The sequence below is a fragment of the Macaca nemestrina genome, chromosome 1 (genome assembly GCF_043159975.1).
Source record: "Macaca nemestrina isolate mMacNem1 chromosome 1, mMacNem.hap1, whole genome shotgun sequence".
Taxonomy (NCBI): domain Eukaryota; kingdom Metazoa; phylum Chordata; class Mammalia; order Primates; family Cercopithecidae; genus Macaca; species Macaca nemestrina.
The window spans coordinates 223,804,850-223,829,366 of record NC_092125.1 but is presented as its reverse complement, the minus strand read 5'-3'; the positions used below and the strand labels follow the sequence as shown (position 1 = coordinate 223,829,366).

Sequence of the window (24,517 nt, the reverse complement as noted above, 5' to 3'; positions counted from 1 at the left end):
ACTAAGGCCTGGTGTGGTGGGACGTGCCTTGTAGTCCCATCTACTCGAGGCTGAGGCTGCAGTGAGCTGAGATGATTCCACTGTACTCTTGTCTGGGTGGACAAAGTGAGGCCTTGTCTCAAACAAACAAAAAATTAGCCGGGCATGGTGGTGCACGCCTGTAGCTCCAGCTGCTCGGGAAACTGAGGCAAGAGAGTCACTTGAGCCTGGGAGGTTGAGGCTGCAGTGAGCCATGATTCCCTTGACAGAGCAAGACTCTATCTGAAAAAAACAACAAAACAACAAAAAAAGTAATTTATTCTGCCTTGAGCAAGGTCAATGATTTGAAAAGTATTAAATAGAGAAGCAATTGTATTTGGTTTTGGGGTTGGGAGAATCTATCAAGACTTTAGACAGGAGCAAGTGAGAAGGTCCTGGAAGACTAAATTGGAATTTGAAAAGAATAAGACGAAGGACACAGTGGGGAAAGGGAAAGTTGGAGCAAAAACACAGGGGCAGAAAAACTTGGGATGCATTCTGGAAGCCCTCTGGTGGGTGGTTGTAAAAGAATGTGGCTGGAAGGCAGTGTTCATGTGGGCTTGTAAAAATAGGTGGTTTATGTTGCAGAACACTTTGAATGCCATTGTGGGGAGTTCAGTCATTGCTTGGTAGACAGGCGGGGAGCTTGGAGGATTTTGAAGTGGACAGTGATGGAAATAGATCTGTACTTCAGGAAAGTGAATCTTGGCAGTATTGTGTGGTACAGATAGGGCAGATGAAAAGGGATAATTCACCTAATTGGGTAACTGTGGTAAAGATAATAAAAAAGATTTTTAAAAAAGAAAATGGGGATATTGTGTAGTATGGATAGGGTAGGAAGAAGAGAGAAAGCTGGTTAAGAAGGCCTTGGGTGAGAAATATTGAAAGCCCAAGAGATAATTGTGGTGGTAGAAATGGAGAGATTTTATAGATATGTCATGTAATTTAGTGACTGATTAGATGGATAGACAAAGCAAGCTTTTAGCCTGTGTGAGAACAGCAGAATGGTGAGAACATTAAAAAGAAATAGAAAGGAGGTCAAAGAGCTGATATTGTTTGGGGGAGAGAGGTTTTGGCTTTAGTTGTGTGAGACTGAATGAAATGCTGGAAGGATAGCTAGGTAGAAGAGTCAGGTAGTCTGTAGAAAAAGGTATGTATGGGGACATTCGGTATTAGAGATGTTAATGTTTTGGTTCATAGTTACAAATATGTAGTACTGTATATCTAAAGCCCACCAAGGAGGTTTCAGCCTTTCTTGTTTGTAACATTCAGCACTTTGGTAGGTCCTAGGTAGAATACAAAAGAAAAAAGTTTTGTTTTGTTTTTTAAAATTTATATCTACGGTATTCAACAACTATCAACATTTTGGCAATCTTGTTCTGTCATCCCCTAACAAATTCCTTAATATCATCTAATACCCAGCCTATCTTCAGACTGCCCTGATTATCTAAAAAATGTATTTTTAGGCTGAGTGTGGTGGTTCACACCTGTAATCCCAGCACTCGAAGGCCGAGGCTGTAAGATTGCGTGAGTCCAGGAGTTCGAGACCAGCCTGGGCAACATAGCAAAACCCTATCCCTACTAAAAATACAAAAGCTAGCCAGGTGTGGTGGCATGTACCTGTAATCCCAGCTACTCAGGAGCCTGAGGTGGGAGAATCACCTGAGCCCAGGAGGTCAAGGCTGCAGTGAGCTGAGATCATATCCCTGCACTCCCTCCCCAGCCTGGGCAACCAGAGTGAGACCCTGTCTCAAAAACCAGCAAACAAACAAACAAACAAAAACATTGTACTTGGTTGATAAATAATACAAGTCTCTTTTTTTTTTTTTTTTTTTTGAGACAGAGTCTCACTCTCTCACCAGGCTGGAGTGCAGTGTTCAGATCTTGGCTCGCTGCAACCTCTGCCTCCCAGTTTCAAACAATTCTCCTGCCTCAGCTCCCAAGTAGCTGGGATTACAGGTGCATGTCACCACATTCGGCTAATTTTTGTATTTTAGTAGAGACGGGGTTTCACCATGTTGACCCGGATGGTCTCGATCTTTTGACCCCGTGATCCACCCATCTCAGCCTCCCAAAGTGCCAGGATGACAGGCATGAGCCACTATACCTGGCCCACAAGCCCAGGGTTATAAAACCCTGTCTCCCCTATTATGCTGTTTGAAGAAACTGGTTGATTTGTTCTGTAGATTGTTTCATATACTGAATTTGCCTGTTTACATCTTTGATGTGTCATGTAAGTTGCTTCTTTCCTCCCTACATGTCTTCTAAACCGGTAGTCAGATCTAAAGCTTGATTTTATTCAGGGTTTGGTTTTTTAAAAAAGTTTTTATTTTAAGAGGAGTGGGGCAAGAATACTTACTAAGCTGTGTATTTCCTTTGTTCAAGACCAGCCTGACCAATATGGTGAAACCCCATCTCTACTAAAAACACACAAATTAGCCCAGTGTTGTGTTGGGCACCTGTAATCCCAGCTACTCGGGAGGCTGAGGCAGGAGAATCGCTTGAACCTGTGAGGTTGAGGCTGCACTGAGCCAAGATCTTGCCACTGCACTTCAGTCTGGGTGATAAGAGCGAAACTTCGTCTCAAAAAAAAAAAAAGGCCGGGCGCGGTGGCTCAAGCCTGTAATCCCAGCACTTTGGGAGGCCGAGACGGGCGGATCACGAGGTCAGGAGATCGAGAGACGATCCCGGCTAACACGGTGAAACCCCGTCTCTACTAAAAAATACAAAAAAATAGCCGGGCGAGGTGGCAGGCGCCTGTAGTCCCAGCTACTCGGGAGGCTGAGGCAGGAGAATGGCGTAAACCCGGGAGGCGGAGCTTGCAGTGAGCTGAGATCCGGCCACTGCACTCCAGCCTGGGTGACAGAGCAAGACTCCGTCTCAAAAAAAAAAAAAAAAAAGTTGGGAAAAGGCAACATTCTATAATTCTTTCATTTCTTCTGCATTTATTAGCTAGAATTTTTCTGTAAAGAACTTACCCTCGGCCGGGTGCGGTGGCTTACACCTATAATCCTAGCACTTTGGGAGACGGAGGCAGGCGGATCACCTGAGGTCAGGAGTTTGAGACCAGCCTGGCCAACATTGTGAAACCCCGTCTCTACTAAAACTACAAAAATTACCTGGGCGTGGTAATACTCAGGAGGCTAAGGCAGGAGAATTGCTTGAATCCAGGAGAAGGAGGTTGCGGTGAGCTAAGATCGTGTCATTGCACTCCAGCCTGACCTGGGTGACAGAGTGAGACTCCATCTCAAAAAAAAGAAAAGAAAAGAAAAGAAAAGAAAAAAAAAGAACTTACCCTCATTGACTATTTGCTTATCCTGGATATTTTATACAGGCTATACAGAGTAAATGTATGCTTCCTTCTGTTTTATTTGCTGTTTTCAGGATAATGCGTCTTTTTCTCTCTGTAACCATTGATCTATTAATGAAGTTTTTTTAAAAAGAAGTATCATAAACTTACGAATTTATAGATTTGGTTTTTAAAAACCAATTTGCAGTCATTTTTTCCATGTTAGGAACAAGAGGACGTTCTTGCTATTGGAAGTGACGTTGAAAGTCACGCTTTAGAGGGGTTGATCTTGCAACAGGGTTAAGCAGTGGTTTAAAGCAGTGCTTCTTAGCTGGGTATTTGTAACACAATCTTTGAAAATTAACCCAAATCAACAAATCCATATCTGGGGCCCATCTGGAAACTGTTGAATACCAGACTGGGAGAGTCTAGACTCCTTTGTTTTTCAAAAGACCCCCGTGTCATTCTGTTTCATAGAACTCTGTAAGGACTATCGGATCAAAGATTAAAAGCTCAAACAACAGTCCAGCTATTATAAGTATCCTAGGTATGTGGTAGTAAGGACATAGATTGAGGTAATGTCAGTGGGAATGAGAGGAAGGAAGGGATAGAATAAAGCAACTTTATATCTTAAAAGTTTCCATATGGTATTTTGTGAATAATGTTGGTAATAATAGGTTTCAAAGGGTAGTGACAAAGATGACTCCAACATTTATGGTATTGGGGCTTGGGAGAGTACTGTCGATAGACAAGGGTAGATTGGCAGAGATTGCTAGTTTAGGGGAGAAGATAATGGGTTTTTGGACAAGAGGAGAGTTAAGATGATGGCTGTATTTCAAAGGGAACTCTGGGAGGTTGGAATGTGTTTTATGTCTTGCTTTTTCTGAATGCATCATTCATTCTCTCGGCATAGTACTCAACTAGTGAATATAAGTCATGCTACATTGATTGGGAAGGTTAATAAATGCTAAGTTCTCATTTGATACATGTAATCATAAAAATATTTGATATTTAAAGAACCATCAGTTTAATGTAAAATAAAATGGGAAACAGACTAGAAAAAACATTGTAGCAAATAGAAAAACATTAATACAAAAATATGTAAACATTTGGAAAAAAATCAGTAAACTGGGCAAAGGACTTAAACAGATAATTCTCACAACTGGGAAATATATTTCATTAATTCATTTCATCAACATTTACTGAACTCTTATGTCAGGTACTGTTGTAAGTGCTAGCCAGCAAGACAGGAGATCTCCGAGCATTCTAGTGGTGGAGTGAGAGACTGTGAAAGATGGACAATAGACATGCTCCAAAAAACAAGAATTTCAAATAGCGATGATGCTATTAAGAAAATTAGGGGCCAGATGTGGTGGCTCACACCTGTAATCCCAGCACTTTAGAAGGCTGAGGCAGGAGTTTGAGAACAGACTGGGCAACATAACAAGACTTTGTCTCTACAAATAAAATAAAATATTAGTTAGGTGTGTTGGTGTGTGCCTGTAGTCGCAGCTATTTGGGAGGCTGAGGTGAGAGGATCACTTGAGCCCAGGAGTTCAAGGTTACAGTGAGCTATGATTGTGCCACTGTACGGTAGCCTGGACAGGTAGGGCATTGAGGTAGACAGTGACTTTCGTTTTTATTTTATTTATTTTTCCTTTTCTGGGAACACATGGGTTATAGTGTTGTGTAGTTGGAGGTTAGCATTCCTAATTATCTGGAAAAAATGTTGGTCAGGTAAGTTCTGTAATGGTTCCTGATAATTGGATTCGTAATTACTTTTCTTTTTTAGATTTTTCCTTTGTTTGGTTATTCTTGAAAAAGATTCTATATTGGATAGAGTGTAGAGTTTTTTCTGACTAGAAAAATTGGTTGTTTCTTTTCTTTTTTTTTTTTTTGAGATGGAGTCTCACTCTGTGGCCCAGGCGGGAGTGCAGTGGGGCGATCTCAGTTTACTGCAACCTCTACCTCCTGGGTTCAAGCGATTCTCCTGCCTCAGCCTCCCGAGTAGCTGGGATTACAGGTGCGTGCCACCATGCCTGGCTAATTTTTGTATTTTTAGTAGAGACGGGGTTTTACCATGTTGGCCAGGCTGGTTTTGAACTCCTGACCTCAAGTAATCCACCTGCCTTGGCCTCCCAAAGTGCTGGGATTACAGGCGTGAGCCACCGCACCCTGCTGGTTGTTTCTTACAGAAGTTACTTACTTGGATTCTTTTCACACAGTAGTGTTGGCTTTGTTCTGTTGGGAGGGAAACTATTCCTCTAAAAAATGTTCACATTTTTCCTATTACTTCATTCAGTAGTGAAATGTAATGATTTGACTCTGCCATGAGTCAGTGATATATCTGAGGGATCTTCGAAGTTAAAGGAAATTGGCTGGGCGCAGTGGCTCACGCTTGTAATCCCAGCACTTTGGGAGCCCGAGGCAGGTGAATGTGAGGTGAGGAGTTTGAAACTGGCCTGGTTGACATGGTGAAACCCCATCTCTACTAAAAATACAAAAATTAGCTGGGCGTGGTGGCACACGCTGGTAATCTAATCGCAGCTACTCGGGAGGCTGAGGCAGGAGAATTGTTGAATCTGGGAGGCAGAGGTTGCAGTGAGCCAAGATTGTGACATTGCACTCCAGCCTGGGCGACAAGAGCAAAACTCCATCTTAAAAAAACACAAAACAGGCCGGGCGCGGTGGCTCAAGCCTGTAATCCCAGCACTTTGGGAGGCCGAGGCGGGTGGATCACGAGGTGAGAAGATCGAGACTATCCTGGCTAACATGGTGAAACCCCGTCTCTACTAAAAATACAAAAAATTAGCCGGGCACGGTGGCGGGCGCCTGTAGTCCCAGCTACTTGGGAGGCTGAGGTGGGAGAATGGCGTGAACCCGGGAGGCGGAGCTTGCAGTGAGCCGAGATCACGCCACTGCACTCCAGCCTGGGAGACACAGCGAGACTCCGTCTCAAAAAAAAAAAAAAAAACACAAAACAATAGAAAACCCAGAAGTGAGAAGAAATCACTGCATAGTTAAAGGAATTGAGTAGAAAGTGTCTTTGTCCTTTGCTGTTTAATTACACAGTATATACATCATGTAACCAAATGTTTCAAACTATAATTAACGTATAGAGAGTTCAGTGCACTTTTTTTTTTTTTTTTTTTTTTTTTTTTTTTTTTGAGATGGTGTCTTGCCTTGTTGCCCAGGCTGGAGTACAGTGGTACGATCTCAGGCTCATTGCAGCCTCCACCTCCCAGGTTCAAGCAATTCTCCTGCCTCAGCCTCCCTAGTAGCTGGGATCACAGGCGTACACCACCATGCCTGGCTAATTTTTGTATTTTTAGTAGAGATGGGGTTTTACCATGTTGGCCAGGCTGGTCTTGAACTCCTGACCTCAAGTGATCCACCCAGCTTGACTTCCCAAAGTGCTGGGATTAGAGGCATGAGCCACCACGTCTGGCCCAATGCCCTTCTTTAAAGAGAAGTAGTAAGTGATTTGCCCATGGAAAGTTATCTGTTTAAGGAACTTCTTTAGCAAATAAACATTTTATGTTTTCATTTATTATTGAAGATTGATCCAGAAACACACACAGAGAGAGATACGTGTTACTTTGTAGTTATGTTTTTTATTAATAAGTAGGGACTTTTTTAAGAAGGAGATAATAGAAAAGGGAAACAAATTTTAGTCTTTAATTTTCTATTTAATAATTTACTGTTGAGAATATAAGATTTGTAGGGGAGGCCAGGCACAGTGGTGTGTACCTGTAGTCCGAGCTACTTGGGAGACTGAGGCAGGAGGATCACTTGAACCCTGGAGTTCAAAAACCAACATAACAAGACCCTGTCTCTTGAAAAACAAAACAAAACAAACAAAAAAAGATTTGCATGGGAGAAATGCGATGAACATCGTTTTTATAAATGGAAACAGAAATAGAACTAAGATAGTAGTTCTTATGCTTAAGTTAGCCCGTGCTTGCTTTAATTCTGACTACCTCATATGGAATCCTTTTCTTTTCAAAGGAAACTTGGCTATAACTTCAAAAGAAGATTTGGTTCTTTATTTCTGGACTGCATATATATAACAAGGCCATTAAAATGTCGGGAGCCTCAGTGAAGGTGGCTGTCCGGGTAAGGCCCTTCAATTCTCGAGAGACCAGCAAGGAATCCAAATGCATCATTCAGATGCAAGGCAACTCGACCAGTGAGTACATGTTGTTTTCTCTCAGCTGTGTATCTTACTTTCCTTTCTTCCTTTCCCTGTCTTCTTGCTGTGTTCAGAATAGATGAACATTTGTATGTTAACACTTTGAACTTTGCTATTGTGAATGATCCATTGAATGTTTTCCCCTCTGTGGTGTTTGCTGTAGTATATTTAAATATGGACTATAATTTTATCCCATACAATTGAGAAACCCTGAATAACTGAACTAATTTAGCAAGTGTTTATGCTTATTAAATTGAAATTTTAATGATAATAAAGGTATAAACAGTGCTTTTTGCTGAGTCCCAATGTGAAATATACCTATTGAGGCTGCAAGATTCATTGTTTTTCTTTTTAGATTTTAAATGATACTTGATTTTGCCAAGATGATCTGACAAGTTTTCAGTGATTTTGAGTTGGGCAATGGATATAATATATAGTAAACTTACACATTATTACTAAAATTATCAGTAATTGCTTCATAGTTTGTTTCTCTGTAGAATTGCTTAGGAAAAAAATGAATTAAGTTGTTTCTTTTATACCTGCACTACCAAATTTCTTGATATGGGTCCATAGGCAAATTATCAATTAAAATAGAGGTAGGCTCTACTGTCTTTAAATCTGTAATTTTGTGATACAGAAGAATCATCACCCTTTCAGGCACAAGTTACTGCTGAAGTACACATTCTAACCTCATTAGCTTGTGCTCCATTTGCCAATGTTCTGTGTAGAGGATTCTACTGGTGGAAATGTTTGTTCCACCAAAATCTAGCTAGATATTGTAGCTCACATTTCAGGTAGTTCACATACGACTTTGAATGTTCCATTGCTTATACTCTTCTCTGAACTTGACAGATAAGGGCTTGCAACAATCTTTTTTTAAAAAAATATTTGAAGGCTGGATGTGGTGGCTAATGCCTGTAATCCCAGCACTTTGGGAGGCCGGGGCAGGAGGATTACTTGAGTCCAGGAGTTGAGGCTGCAGTGAGCTGTGTTCCTGTCACTGCACTTCAGACTGGGCAATAGAGCAAGACCCTGCTTCAAAAAAAGGGTCTGTTTTTGAGATCCCATATATATATTTAAAAAAACTTAAAAGTAGAAGGCTTAACAACTGTACCATTGTAGTTCACTCTTCTATGTCAATATTGCCAACAGTTCTGTGAATTATATCCTATGAAAAATTATCAAAGAAAAAGAGATGCAAAAGTCAACATTGAATTGGATACTTTAAGCCGGTGAACTTTATAGTATGTAAATTGTATCTCAATAAAGCTTCTTTTTTTTTTTTCTTTTTTGAGATGGAGTCTCACTCTGTCACCCAGGCTGGAGTGCAGGCATGATCTCAGGGGCCTGCCACCACACCTGGCTAATTTTTGTATTTTTAGTAGAGACGGGGTTTCACCATGTTGGCCAGGCTGGTCTGAAACTCCTGACCTCAGGTGATCCACCCACCTCGGCCTTGCAATGTGTTGGGATTACAGGCGTGACCCACCATGCCTGGCCAAGTTTTGGTTTCCTCAGCTATAAACTGGAGGTAATATTACATATTTTACTTATATATGGCTACCGAAGAGGGTTGTTTTCAGTACAATGCTGAATGCCTACTGGCTTTTCCACCATACTTTGTCCAAAACCTTTCTAGACAATAGGCTGAGTGGCTCTGCTCTGCCTTAAGTATCCTTTCCAACCCTTCTATCCGATTTGCAAGTTTGCTGTAATGTTAGGCTGTAGGGATCACAGAGTTATACCATGGGACCCTGCTCTTAAGGAACTTTTTTTTTTTTTTTTTGAGATAGTATCTCACATTGTCATCCAGGCTGGAGTGCAGTGGTGTGATCTTGGCTCACGGCAACCTCTATCTCCTGGGTTCAAGCGATTCTCCTGGCTCAGTGTCTTGAGTAGCTGGGATTACAGGCACCCGCCGCTATGCCTGGCTCATTTTTATGTTTTTAGTGGAGATGTAGTTTCACCATGTTGGCCAGGCTCATTGCAAACTCCTGACTTCAAGTGATCCATCTGCCTTGGCCCCCCAGAGTGCTGGGATTATAGGCATGAGCTGCCGCGCCTGGCTGTTTTTTTTGTTTTTTCTTTTTTTTTTTTGAGACGAGGTCTCACTGTGTCACGCAGGCTGGAGTGCAGTGGTGCAATCATGGCTCACTACAGCCTTGACCTTCTAGGTTCAATCAATCCTCCTGTCTCAGCCTCCCAAGTAGCTGGGACTACAGGCATGTGCCACTATGCCCAGCTAGTGTTTTTTTATTTTCTGTAGAGACGAGGGCTCACTGTATTGTGTAGGCTGGTCTTGAATTTCTGGGCTCGAGTGATCCTCGCCTTGGCCTCCCAAAGTCTTAGGATTGCAGGTATGAGCCACTGTACCCAGCCTCCCTCAAATAGTTTTTAAAATTTGTGGTTGGAGAGACTAGACATATTAAAATAATTTTTTTTTTCTTTTCTTTTTTTTTTTTGAGACGGAGTTTTGCTCTGTCACCCAGGCTGAAGTGCAGTGGTGTGGTCTCTGGGAGACCAGCGGCTGGTCTCCCACTCCTGATCTGAAACCTCTGTCTCTCGGGTTCAAGTGATTCTTCGGCCTCAGCCTCCTGAGTAGCTGGAATTACAGGCACCTGCCACCACACCTGGCTAATTTTTGTATTTTTAATAGAGATGGGGTCTCACCATGTTGGCCAGGCTGGTCTTGAACTCCTGACCTCAGGTCGTCCGCCTGCCTCAGCCTCCCAAAGTGCTGGGATTACAGGTGTGAGCCACTGTGCTCGGCCAAGATAATTTCAATACAGGATAAAAAGTGATCAAAGTGGTAGTTGTCATAACAAAGGATGATTATTTTATTTTATTTTTTGAAACAGGATCTCACTCTTGTTACCCAGGCTGGAGTACGGTGGCACCATCTCGGCTCACTGCAACTTCCTCCTCCTGGCCTCAAGCGATCCTCCCACCTTAGCCTCTGGAATAGTTGGGGCCACAGGTGCGCAGCACTATGCCTGGCAAATTTTTGTAGTTTTGGTAGAGATGGGGTCTTACCATGTTGCCCAGGCTGGTCTCCCTCTCCTGAGCTCAGGCAGTCCACCTGCCTTGGCCTCCCAAAATGCTGGGATTATGGACATGAGCCACTGCACCCAGCCAAAAAAAAAAAAAAAAGGATTATTAGAAAGTATAGGCCAGGTACAGTGACCCCATGCTTGTAATCCCTGCACTTTGGGAGGCCGAGGTGAGTGGATCACCCAAGGTCAGGAGTTTGAGAACAGCCTGACCAACATGATGAAACCTTGCCTCTACTAAAAATACAAAAAATTAGCTGGGCATGGTGGAGTGTGCCTGTAATCCCAGCTGCTCAGGAGGCTGAGGCAGGAGAATCACTTGATTCACTTGAGCCACTGCACTCCAGCCTGGGCAACAAGACCAAAACACTGTCTCAAAAACAACAACAACAACAAAAAAGGTGTAAATGTGAATTTGGCAAAGAGCAAATATAAGGATTTATTGATGATATTCCATTTAAGCTGGACCTTGGGACGTAAGACTTAAACTAAACATATAGTATATTTGGGCTGGGCATGGTGGCTCCAGCCTGTAATCCCAGCACTTTGGGAGGCCGAGGCAGGTGGATCACGAGGTCAGGAGTTTGAGACCAGCCTGGCCAATATGGTGAAACCCCATCTCTACTAAAAATACAAAAATTAGCCGGGCATGGTGATGCGCGCCTGTAGTCCCAGCTACTCGGGAGGCTGAGGCAGAAGAATCGCTTAAACCCTGGAGATGGAGGTTGCAGAGAGCCAAGATTGTGCCACTGCACTCCAGCCTGAGTGGCAGAGCAAGACTCCATCTCAAAATAAACAAAGAAACAAACAAAACCATATAGTATATTTGGGAAAAATTTCAGAATTGTAGCTTATTAGAGCTTATTAGTGATAGTGTTAGGACTAGATAATGGTACTCCTACCCTCAGCTGATTATAACACATCGTTTCCCTGCATGTACAATTTCGGCAGGAGTAATTTGTGACTTTTAAATTAGCATTAGTCTACTGAAACAAAAATCCTCAGTAGGTTAATCAGTCTTGCAAAAATGGCGGTTAGTTTTCTAGCTAAATACGTTGTCCTGGCTTGGAGATTTACAGTCAGTTTGGTTCCTTTGAAAGGTATCTGTTCTTCGAAAGCAATTAATGATATGAGAACCATTGTATCTATTGTATGAGGAACTTTTTTCTGTAGATACTTGCATTTTCCGTTTTCTACTTGTTTTCTGTTTCTGTTTTCAGCCTTCTATGGCAATTTCTTAGTAATTTGACTAATATATATGCTAAATAATTTTTAAGTGAGAGATTTTTAACATTTGTGTGACAGATGCTATGTTTAGAAAGTATTATTGACTTTTTTTTAAACTCCGTTGGGCTTAGATCGGAAGTGGGCATGCATTTTGAACATAGACTTGTTGGAAATGAATATGCTGTACACATGTGTTAGCTGCATTAAAAAGGCTGCTTTGCTGGCAAGCTTTGGCCTGGACTGCTGCTCACAAGGATTATAACTGATTGCAGATGGAATGCACTAGAATGTTTCTGCCATAAACTCTTAAGAAAAAGTAGAAGAGTATGAAGAGTACTTTAGGGAATGTGCTAAATCTGAAAACTGAGAAGTAGCTATTTTATTGAAGCACTTTCTGGTCTTGGAGGAAATATTTTCTGTGGCAAAAATAAATGTTACTGCCTTGACATTTTGGAGTCCCAAGCACATGCAAATAGCTCTGTTCAATAATATCCCATTATATTCCAAGGTTCTCCCACTTTAGAAGCATTTCTTATTGTCTAATTACTTGGTAAAAAGGGAAATGAGTCAAAGTGAACGATCTAACCACTTACATTTATGGTTAGGTTATTTGTGTAAATCTGGAGACATTAAACCTGTATAAATGCATTCAAAAACAGGAGGTAGATGAAATTGGTTTTCACATATAATATGAGGTACACTCCATCAAGTGACTGAACTGTGCTATTTTACTTTATTTTTACCCACAAATTGTCTCTTGCCCTTTGGTGAATTTCATTCATATATTTAACAACCTGCCTTTGCCAGGATCTTTTTTTTCCCCCAGCGCCCAATCTTGGTTGGTATAGAAGTAGCTCTGACTTTTTTTTCCTGTTTATATATGTCTTACTGGCTTTTTCATTCACACATACATTTCTAAACCAAATGCCGCACAGCGTAACTGATAGAAATAATGATTTCATGTCCACTATTGAAAATTTGGGGCTGGGTGGAGTGACTCAATGCCTGTAATCCCAGCACTTTGGGAGGCTGAGGCAGGCGGATTGCTTGAGTCCAGGAGTTTGAGACTAGCCTAGGCAACATGGCGAAACCCTGTCTCTACAAAAAATACAAAAAAGTTAGCTGGGTGTGGTGGTACGCACCTGTAGTCCTAGCTACTAGGGAGGCTGAGGTGGTAGGATCACTTGATCCCTGGAGGTCAAGGCTGCAGTGAGCTGTGATCACGCCACTGTGCTCTAGCCTGGGCAATGGAGTGAGACACTGTTTCAGGAAAAAAGAAAGAAAGAAAGAAAATTTGGGATGGAGGAAGGGCAAAATGGAGATTTGGAAAGAGAGTTTAGAAAGTAATGCATTTAGGCTGGGCACAGTGACTCATGCCTATAATCCTAACACTTTGGGAGGCCAAGGCGGGTGGATCACCTCAGGTCAGAGTTTCGAGACCAGCCTGGGCAACATGGTGAAATCTCATCTGTACTAAAAATACAAAAATTAGCCAGGTGTGGTGGTGGGCACCTGTAATCCCAGCTACTTGGGAGGCTGAGGCAGGAGAATCACTTGAACCCAGAAGGCAGAGGTTGCAGTGAACTGAGATGGTGCCAATGCACTCCATCCTGGGCAACAAGAGCAAAACTTTGTCTCAAAAAAAAAAAAAAAAAATACAGAAAGTAATGCATTTAGGCCAGGTTTGGTGACTCATGCCTGTAATCTCAGCACTTTGGGAGCCTGAGATGCATAGATTGCTTGAGCTCAGGAGTTGGAGACCAGCCTGGTGGCAAAACCCTGTCTCTACCAAAAACACAAAAAATTAGCTGGGCATGGTGGTGCGCGCCTGTGGTTGTAGCTACTCGGTGGGAAGATTTCTTGAGCCCGGGAGGTGGAGGTTGCAGTGAGCCAAGCTTGTGTCGCTGCACTCCAGCCTGGGTGAGACAGTAAGACCCCATCAAAAAAAAAAACAAACAAAAAAACAAACAAACAAAAAGAAAGTAATGCATTTAAATTTGTATACTTTTTCTAGTATAAATTACTATAACCACATGAAAATAAATGTAAATGTATGTAAATTATGAACATTGTGAATAATAAAGAAATGAGAAAGAAAGGTCATCTGTATTCTTACCTCCTTAACCACAGCGAACTGCTGCTTTGGATGGATTTTTTTTGGTACTTTTTTCTTTCAGTTTGTTTTTGGTTTTTTTGAGACAGGGTCTATCACCCATGCTGGAGTGCAGTGGCATGATCTTGGCTCACTGTAGCTTTGCCCTCCCTGGCTCAAGCAGTACTCCCACCTCAGCCTCTCCAGTAGCTGGGACCACAGTCGTGTGGCACCACACCTGGCTAATTTTAGTATTTTTTTGTAGAGAGAGTTTCTACAAAAAACCATGTTGCCCATGCTGGTCCCAACTCTTGGGCTCAAGTGATCTGCCCGTTCTTTCAGTTTTGATGGATACTGACACAAGCAAAATTATTTCTTTTTTTTTCTTTTTTTTCCTTTTTTTTTTTTTTTTTTTTTTTTTGAGACGGAGTCTCGCTCTGTCGCCCAGGCTGGAGTGCAGTGGCCGAATCTCAGCTCACTGCAAGCTCCGCCTCCCCGGTTTACGCCATTCTCCTGCCTCAGCCTCCCGAGTAGCTGGGACTACAGGCGCCCGCCACCTTGCCCGGCTAGTTTTTTGTATTTTTTAGTAGAGATGGGGTTTCACCGTGTTAGCCAGGATGGTCTTGATCTCCTGACCTCGTGATCCGCCCGTCTCGGCCTCCCAAAGTGCTGGGATTACAGGCTTGAGCCACCGCGCCCAGCAAGCAAAATTATTTCTAACGTCACCATGCAGAGAGAACTACCATTAACATCTGAATCTGTAGTCCTCTAATCCTTTCCTTGCACTTTACACATATTAAGATTTTTACGTAATTGGATTATATGTACTGTTTTTTAGTTTGCTTTTTCTATCTTCTAATTTTTTTATTGCTGCTGAACAAGTTATTTCTCATATTTTTAATGTTACTATTTTTCTATACAACTTTTGAAATTTTGTAATACGGGTATATTACAACTAGTTTTGTTGGTTTTTTAAAAGTGTAATTATATGCTTTAATATTCAGGACAAACGTTAGAACACAAATGTGTTCCTAGATATTGAACCGTTTTCATTTTTATTTTTTATTTTATTTTATTATTATTATTTTTTTGAGACACAGTCTTGCTCTGTCACCCAGGCTGGAGTGCAGTGGCACAATCTCGGCTCACTGCAACCTCTGCCTCCCGGGTTCAAGGGATTCTCCTGCCTTAGACTCCTGAGTAGCAGGGACTGCAGGCGCCCACCACCATGCCTGGCTTATTTATTTTATTTATTTTATTTATTTATTTTTTGAGACGGAGTCTTGCTCTGTCACCCAGGCTGGAGTGCACTGGTGCAATCTCGGCTCACTGCAAGCTCTGCCTCCCGGATTCATGCCATTCTCCTGCCTCAGCCTCCCGAGTAGCTGGGACTACAGGTGGGCGCCACCATACCTGGCTAATTTTGTATGTTTAGTAGAGACGGGGTTTCACCATGTTGGCCAGTCTGATCTCAAACTCCTGACCTCAAGTAATCCGTCTGCCTTGTCCTCCCAAAGTCCTGGGATTAAAGCCATGAGCCACCACACCCGGCCTGAACCATTTTTAATTCCATAGTGATCTAGAAGTGCCATCTCAAATAGCACTCAGAGTGCAGAAAGGGGATTGCATAGAGTTGGATGGCTAGAAGATGTTATGGAAATTACCTTAAATATTGTTTTCTTCTTATGATATATCCATTACTTTCAGTAACATGAAAAACCGATGTGAAGATGGATTGAGTGTATTTAAGTATTTATGGGTAGTTTTGTGTTTTTTTTTGGTAGACACAGGGTTGTCACTTTGTTGCCCATGCTGGTCTTGAATTCCTGGCTCCAAGTAATCCTCCTACCTTGCCCTCCTAAAATGCTGGTATTACATGTGTGAACCACCACACCTGGCCCTCATTTCTTTTTTTTTTTTTTTTTGAGACGGAGTCTCCCTCTGTCGCCCAGGCTGGAGTGCAGTGGCCGGATCTCAGCTCACTGCAAGCTCCGCGTCCCGGGTCTACGCCATTCTCCTGCCTCAGCCTCCCGAGTAGCTGGGACTGCAGACGCCCGCCACCTCGCCCGGCTAGTTTTTTGTATTTTTTTTTTAGTTCAGATGGGGTTTCACCGTGTTAGCCAGGCTGGTCTCGATCCCCTGACCTCGTGATCCGCCCGTCTCGGCCTCCCAAAGTGCTGGGATTACAGGCTTGAGCCACCGTGCCCGGCCTCATTTCTTAAATATTCCTCAAGAACATGATTTCAGTAGCTTCTTAATATTCTATTCTATTTATGAACCATACTTCATTTATATTCATCCTCTGTTATCAGACATTTGAGCCTTAGGTTCTTCATTTATTGAGTGGAAATATTGCTGATGCCTTCCCAGTCTGCTGTCTCAGTTTGCGAGGATCAAATGAAATCATGTATACTATATAGCATACTATTTGAAAAATTATATAAGTTGTTTTTGTGGTTAGTTTTTTGTGTGTGTGTGAGACAAGGTCTTGTTCTGTTGAGCAGACTGAATGCAGTGGCACGGTCATGGCCCACTGCAGCCTCAACCTCCTGGGGCCAAGTGATTTGCCTACCTCATTCCCCTAGTAGCTGGGACTACAGCCACCACACCCAGCTAACTTTTAATTTTTTTGTAGAGATGGGGTCTCACTATATTGCCCGGGCTGGTCTTGAACTCCTGGACTGAAGGGATCCTCCTGCCTCAGCCTCCCAAAGTGCTAGTATTACATGCATGAGCTACCATGCTAAGCCTGTGGTTAGTTTTAATGTCTAAATTTTCAGTGGGAATATAAGTTTAAAGGCAGAAATAATTGAACCTGTCACTGAGTTGGAGGGAGTTTTTGCTATTGTGTATTTGGAGTTTCTTTTTATTTTATTATTATTATTTTTTTGAGACGGAGTCTTGCTCTGCCGCGCAGGCTGGAGTGCAATAGCTGGATCTCAGCTCACTGCAAGCTCCACCTCCTGGGTTCAGGCCATTCTCCTGCCTCAGCCTCCCGAGCGAGTAGCTGGGACTACAGGCGCGCCACCACGCCCGGCTAGTTTTTTGTATTTTTTAGTAGAGACGGGGTTTCACCGTGTTAGCCAGTATGGTCTCGATCTCCTGACCTCGTGATCTGCCCGTCTTGGCCTCCCAAAGTGCTGGGATTACAGGCTTGAGCCACCGCGCCCGGCCAGTTTCTTTTTATTACATGATATAATTTAATAAGCTTCTTTACCTAAATAAATATTTTTCACATCAAAATGGCTAAGAGAGATACTGGGTAAAATCATCTTGGTGGCAGCGTCCTTTCTTTGCTACTTGCATGTTGTTGTTGTAGTCTTTGACATTGTCATAATTAAAATCCAAAGTAAACTTTGTACTGCCTTTATATGTGCATTTGTTGGTTTCTCATAGGAGAAAGCAACCATGCCCAATTTTTTTTTTTTTTTTTTTTTTAATGCCTTCTTGGCAACTCTCAAGAGGTGTTTTGGAGTTCATTTAAAAAAGTCTAGCCAATATCGTGGTGGTGATTGCTTTTAGTAATTGCCTAGTGAAGTGCGAAGTGGTGTAATGGCAGCTAGCAAAGTCTGGAATGCAGTTCACAAGACTGTGAAAGGGATGCTACTTCTGGCTCTATATTAGACAAAGCAGGCATTCATAGTTCAGTTTTAGGTAGTACCTGTTTATCAAGGAATGTGCACTGTATAGGTGAAAGCTGTTCTTAGTTGTGTTGTTTAGTGATGAATGCCTTGTACATACATACAGGTGATAAGAATAAGAAATATGAAGTTAGGTTTTTGAGAGCACCTATAGGAAATTAGATTTTTGTTGTTCAGCAAGCCTAGGTGTAAAAGCTTTCAGAGAGATTTTAGTATTGTCTTAGATGGAGATAAATAATCAAAGCAATGTGCTGACTGTTAGGAAAGCACCGAGAAAGGGCGTCTAAATGCAGTCATGCATTAAGAAATGTGTCGGTAGGTGATTTTGCTGTGCGAACAGCATAGAGTGTACTTACACAAACCTATGGGTGTAGCCTACTCCATACCTAGGCTCTGTGGTAGAGCCTAGTGCTCCTAGGATACAAACCTGAATAGCATGTTACTGTACTGAACACTGTAGGGAATTTTAACACAGTGGTGGTGAGTATTTGTGGATCTAAACATATCTGACCATAGAAAGGGTACATATATGATAGTAAAAATATGATATTATTAATATAATCTTTTTTTTTTTTTTTTTTTTTTTTTTAAGACAGAGTGTTGCTCTGTCACCCAGGCTAGAGTGCAGTGGTGCAATCTTGACTCATTGCAACCTCCGCCTCCCAGGTTCAAACGATTCTCCTGCCTAAGCCTCCCAAGTAGCTGGGATTACAGGTGCCCAACACCACGGCCAGCTAATTTTTGTATATTTAGTAGTGACGGGGTTTCACCATGTTGGCCAGGCTGGTCTCAAATTCCTGACCTCGTGATCTGCCCGCCTCAGCCTCCCAAAGTCCTGGGATTACAGGCGTGAGCCACTGCGTCCGGCCTATTAATATAATCTTATGGGACCACTCAGATATGCGGACCTTCATGTGTTCAGCCCGCTGACAGGTCATTATGCGGTGCATGACTTGTAATTGAGAGGGATGGCAGGGAAAGGTAGGTCATGTCTGAGAAGCCCTTTTGGTTTTGGCTTACCAGAAAACTGTAGGGCCAGAAGTATCAGAAGCAACACTATGAGGAAATTATTTAACTACACTTACTCTTTCCGTACCACATTGTTCTGGTCTGTTACTGAAGAGTTCCTTTAGCTGTGAATAAACTTGAGGAGGCAAAATGGGAGATTTTAAAATTGACTTTTAGGCCAGGTGCAGTGGCTCACGCCTGTAATCCCTGCACTTTGGGAGGCCAAGGCGGGTGAATCACTTGAGCTCAGGAGTTCGAGACCAGACTGGCCAACATGGTGAAACCTGATCTCTACTAAAAATACAAAAAAATTAGCTGGGCCTGGTGGCACATGCCTGTGATCCTAGCTACTCGGGAGGCTGAGGTGGGAAGAATGCTTGAACCTGGGAAGCGGAGGTTGCAGTGAGCCAAGCTCGTGCCACTGCACTCCAGCCTGGGTGACAGGGCAACACTCTGTCTTAAAAAAAAAAAAAAAAAAAGATTATATTAATAATATCATATTTTTACTATCATATATGTACCCTTTCTATGGTCAGATATGTTTAGATCCACAAATACTCACCACCACTGTGTTAAAATTCCCTACAGTGTTCAGTGCTCCATCTCAAAAAACAATTGCCTTTTAGTGCGGGAAAAAAATACTGTAATTAGTAATTAACAACAACAAACACTTAAGTTGTGCCAAGCACAATTAGGCAGATTTTAACTTACTGAATCCTTGCAATAATTATATGGTAGGTACTCTTTCACCGTTTCACAGTTGAAGGAATTGAGACAAAGAGGTATTATTGGCTGTTTTGCCTGGGCTCACGTATCTATTAATTGAGGGAAGTAGAAAATGAAGTTGAGCTGTCTCCAGAACCCTTACTATTGGAGAGCATATCACCTCTCAAAATATTTATTAAGTAAATTTTACTATTCTGTGCAGTAATGCTGAATAGCTGTGCTTACTTTGAACTTAACTGTTAGATTAAAATTTATTTTGATTTATTTTCTTGATGGAGGGAAATTATGAGGAAAAAGCTGGGAGGAAGGGGCAGATGATAATCAGTTTACATGTCTTTGGGCAGCTTAGGTTGAGATCTAGGCCTTCCAAATCATCTCTGTTTATAATCATTCAAAATTTGCTTAGGAAGAACAGAATTGTTAACTGAGAGTTTATTCAATGTGTACGCTAAGTAGCATGTTTTATAGAAGAGTTATAATTTTTTTTTCCTATTTTCATCTTGTATATATTTTTAATACTCTGGGATTGAGTAGACAGTGAACATATATAGTACATTTATCCTTGTTTTATGAAAAATAGGAAACTAAATTTGTTAATGATTAAGGAACTTTATGATTGTAGATCTTTTGCGCAAATATTCTTTATGGCCATAGGTTTTACTATATTTCCTATATCATGAGGAGGAGAGGGAGTTGCCTATGGGTTTTGGTTTTATAAGCAGTATATAAAATATTTTTATTGTGTGCCACTTTTCTTTTTTTTTTTTTTCTTTTTATTTTTTGAGACGGAGTCTCGCTCTGTCGCCCAGGCTGGAGTGCAGTGGTGCCATCTCGGCTCACTGCATGCTCCTCCTCCCGGGTTCACGCCATTCTCCTGCCTCAGCCTCCCCAGTAGCTGGGACTACAGGCGCCCGCCACCATGCCTGGCTGATTTTTTGTATTTTTAGTAGAGACGGGGTTTCACCGTGTTAGCCAGGATGGTCTCGATCTCCTGACTTCGTGATCCACCCGCCTTGGCCTCCCAAAGTGCTGGGATTACAGGCGTGAGCCACCGCGCCCAGCTGCCATTTTTCTTAATTGTTGGTATAGGAGGCTTTTAGGGCAGAGGATTGTGCTGAAGATATCACTGGGATTTTTAATAAGCCCTAAACTTGCTTGGTTACTAAACTTAATATAAAGTTACGGTGTTGCCACACAGATGCGTTAATTATAGTTGTAGGCAAAATCGTTAGTAGGTTGCCAACAACAGTATAATTACTAGAGACTGAGATATTAAATTTATTCTGGAGAATTAAAAGGCGTTTAAATACTAACCTTGTTTTGACTGCCTTATTTTCTAGGGCTCAGTAATTAAAATGTTATTTCTGCATCTTTATGCTAAAGTAGCAAAGTTGTGAATAAGGTAGGGAGAAAAGGGGGTTAAATTAGGGAATTTAGTAGACTGTCTAAGTCTTGACTTGAAGCTTCTCCAAGAAAGAGAAGATGGTCAGTTGTGGTCATCAGTAAACTAAGACCTTTGAAACATTTTGTGATAGCCATTTTGAAGGCATTTACGTTTATCTTGGATAAAAGTATCTTGTTCAAGTCAGCCTTTGTGGAAATTATAGTGTCCTGCCCTTCTCCAGATCTCCTGAGGTTTGTATTGGCTACACCATTAGGAATAAAAAAACCTGAAGACAAAAGGGAAACGGTATAAAAGTTGTATGGAGAGGATAAAGGAAGGATCATCTTTCCTTTGGACTTGGGAAAAGATACATTCAGGTCTTAGATGTTAAAGCTGCCTTTCAGATTTATGAAGGAGGATTTAGGAAAACAGCCTTGAGACCAGATGGGATATGAATGATAACCTAGAGGCAAGGCCCAGAGGTGAGAGTGAGTAGAGCAAGTTATTGGGGAAATCAGGAGACAGTCTGAACTCATTCTTCTAGAGAGTCCTGTAAGTGGTTATGATGATAATCATTGTAATAATGGTAGGGAACATAGCGTGACTGCCTACTTCAAACAGTTCATTTTCTGGGCTCTTAGTACCCCATACTCTCCTAATTGCCTGCCTTCCTCCCAGGCTGGTTATTTACCTCCTTAGTTTAAAAGTCTACCAGGCTTTTGTCCTCAGATCTCTCACTCCAGAAAAGAGAGACCCCCTAGATGATTTCTTCTAGTTCTTGGGGCTTAAATGTCATTGAGATGATGATAACTCCCAGATTCACTTCTGTAGCCTGGACCTCTCTCTAGAAGTACAGACTTCTCTACCTAGCTGCCAACTGAATTCTACTTGAAGGCCACAGAAGCATCTCAAACTCAACATGTCCTAAACAGAACTATTGTTGTTTCCCTTCCTGACCACCCAAAGTGGCCCCTCCTTTATTTTTATCAATTCTTTTAGTTGCCCAGACCAAAAATATTGGAGTCATTCTTACCTTTTCTGTTTTTCTCATAGGCTGCATACATCAATTAGTAAGTCTTGCCATCTTTGCCTTCACAGTATATCTTGAATCAGTTACTTTTTGCTATTTCTACCCTCGTCCAGATCAGTACTGCAATAGCCTCCTGTCTCTCTGCTTTTGCCCTTGTTCCCATGAAGTAGCCAGTCCTGTTTTAGAAATATACATCAGGACTTGGTGCAGTGGCTCAGGCCTGTAATCCCAGCACTTTGGGAGGCTGAGGTGGCGGATCATGAGGTCAAGAGTTCGAGACCAGCCTGGCCAACATGGTGAAACCCCATCTCTACTAAAAATACAAAAATTAGCCAGGCATGGTGGTGCATGCTTGTAGTCCCAGCTACTCAGGAGGCTGAGGCAGGAGGATTGCTTGAACCTGGAAGGCGGAGTTTGCAGTGAGCTGAGATCGTGCTACTGCACTCTAGCTTGCTGGGCAACAGAGTGAGACTTCGTCTAAAAAAAAATATATATATATATATATATGTCAGATTATGTCATCCCCTTACTATCAGATCATGTCACTCCTCTGCTTAAAATTCTTCACTGGTTCCTGTCACATTTATTTTAATTAATTGTAATTGTAATTTTTTTTTTTGGAGTCAGAGTCTTGCTGTGTCGCCCAGGCTGGAGTGCAGTGGCACGATCTTGGCTCACTTGCAGCCTCTGCCTCCCAGGTTCAAGCGATTCTCATGCCTCAGCCTCCCGAATAGCTGGGACTACAGGTGTGTGCGACCACGCCCAGCTAATTTTTGTATTTTTAGTAGAGACAGGGTTTTGCTATGTTGGCCAGGCTGGTATCGAACTCCTGAGCTCAAGCAATATGTCCGCTTAGGCCTCCGAAAGTGCTGGGATTACAGGTGTGAACCACTGCGCCCAGTCCTTATCACTTTTAGAATAAAACTGAAAATCCTCACTGTGGCCACACAGCCTCACAGAATTTGGCCTCTGGCTGGCTGTCTGATTTCACATTTGATCATTGTTTGCCCACCTGGCTACACTGCTGGTCTTGTTGTTCCTTAAACTTCATTCAGGTTCCTGCTCAAATATCTCCTCAGAGGTGGCAGCTTGCTTGCTTTTAAATAAAATAGCCCCCTCTACCACTTACACTGTCATCTTTTATCTCCTAACCCGGCTTTATTTTTCTTTCCAACATTATGCTATTTCTATTAGTTAATTGTCTGATGCCATTATTAGAATATAAGCTCCATGTGGGCACGGACTTGTTTTCACTAGGTTTTTATAGGTCTGGGCCATGGTAGACATGCAAGTATTTGTTAAATGAAAGAGTATTTTGAACATTTACTTTATGCTAGACCTTGAGCCAAAATGTGAGAATTAATGACAGTTCTGTATAGTTAGGCACTATTATTATTATGCCAATATTACAGATAAGAAAATTAGAAATTAAGGCTTACAGAGTTTATTCACGCTTATAAAGATGGACCTAGGGTGACAGTAGATACTTAGAGTGGGACCACATTAAAGCCTCTACAGCAGTGGTCCCCAACGTTTTTGGCACCAGGGACTGGTTTTGTGGAAGACAATTTTTCTACAGATAGGGGTGGGGGCATATGGTTTCGGGATGAAACCGTTCCATCTCAGATCATCAGGCATTAGATTCTCATAAGGAGCGGGCAACCTAGATCCCTCACATGCGCAGTTCACAGTAGGATTCGTGCTGGTATGAGAATCTGATGCCGCCACTTATCTGACAGCTGCTTACCTGCTGCTCACCTCCTGCTGTGTGGCCTGGTTCCTAATAGGCCATGGACAGTACCGTTCTGTGGCCCAGGGGTGGGGACCCCTGCTCTACAGCATTCTACTTCATTGGTAAAATCTTTGAAAATGTCTTCTAGAAATATTTTTTAGGTCACTTTACCTTTTGATCATTGAACATTGGGTCAATTTTGTTGTTGTTGTTCTTGTTGTTGAGACAGGGTCTCGTTATGTTGCCTAGGCTGGATGGAGTGTGGTGGTGCAGTATCGGCTCACTGTAGCTTCAACTTCTTGGGTGCAAGTGATCTTTCTGCCTCAGCTTCCTCAATAACTGGGACTGCAGGTGCATGCTACCATGCTTGCCTAATTTTTTTGTGTTTTTAGTAGAGATAAGATCTCACTATGTTGCCCAGGCTGGTCTCAAACTCCTGGGCTCAAGTGATCCTCCTACCTCAGCCTCCCAAAGTGCTGGGATTACAAGTGTGAGCCACTGTGCTCAGCTGACATAATGCTTTTGATGTAGGAATGGACCCCTCTCTCTTGCTTCCCCTGCAACACCAGATACTGGGACTCATGGATTTCTGATGATGAAAGATGTAGTTCTCCTGGGAGTCTTTATGTTATACAAATGGAAAGCAAAGTTCCCAAACATGTTGCAGTGGTTGATGTGTTCTGTCATCTGGTCTCTGCACTTCCTCTCATGCCTTCCATCCGTTTAGCCGCCATACTCCAGTTAGGAGTTATTACAGTCATCCGAGTGAGAGAGGTGGTGGTTGAACCAGGGTGGTCATGATGGTGGTGGGGAGAAGCCATATTTGGAAAGTAGAACTGATAGGATATATCAGATGTGGAGGATGAAAGAAAAAAGCCAAAGATGGCTCCCAGGTCATCTGTGGAAAGTTGCTTGTAGGGTCCAGGTCGGGAGTATGCTATGTGTCCAGAGCAACCTAGATTGAAGAAAAGGCCTCGGGCACAGAAGCTGTAAAAGAGGCCTTGAAAAGCAGCTTGAAAAGGTGGATTACAGGTGGTAAAATAATATGAAGTCTATAATACTTATAAAAGAGTTATGTTCTGACTCTAGTCCTCAAAAATATTCCTGTAGTCTATTCTTTTAGGAAAA

The 24,517-nt window shown here is 42.2% G+C and overlaps 1 protein-coding gene across 14 annotated transcripts in view; it reads left to right on the top strand.

The window, feature by feature from the left end:
- Positions 1 to 24,517, top strand: part of LOC139364414 (kinesin family member 1B) — a 178,600-nt gene that overhangs the window by 14,141 nt on the left and 139,942 nt on the right. For 13 of the 14 annotated variants that reach the window (XM_071100953.1, XM_071100942.1, XM_071100908.1 and 10 more), the window contains one exon: positions 7,316 to 7,496. In XM_071100953.1, coding sequence (XP_070957054.1) covers positions 7,391 to 7,496 — 106 coding nt within the window. In that variant the 5' untranslated portion in view covers positions 7,316 to 7,390. Of the gene's footprint in view, positions 1 to 5,514; positions 5,750 to 7,315; positions 7,497 to 24,517 lie in introns of those variants that run through there. The other variant, XM_071100961.1, reaches the window with a different exon arrangement.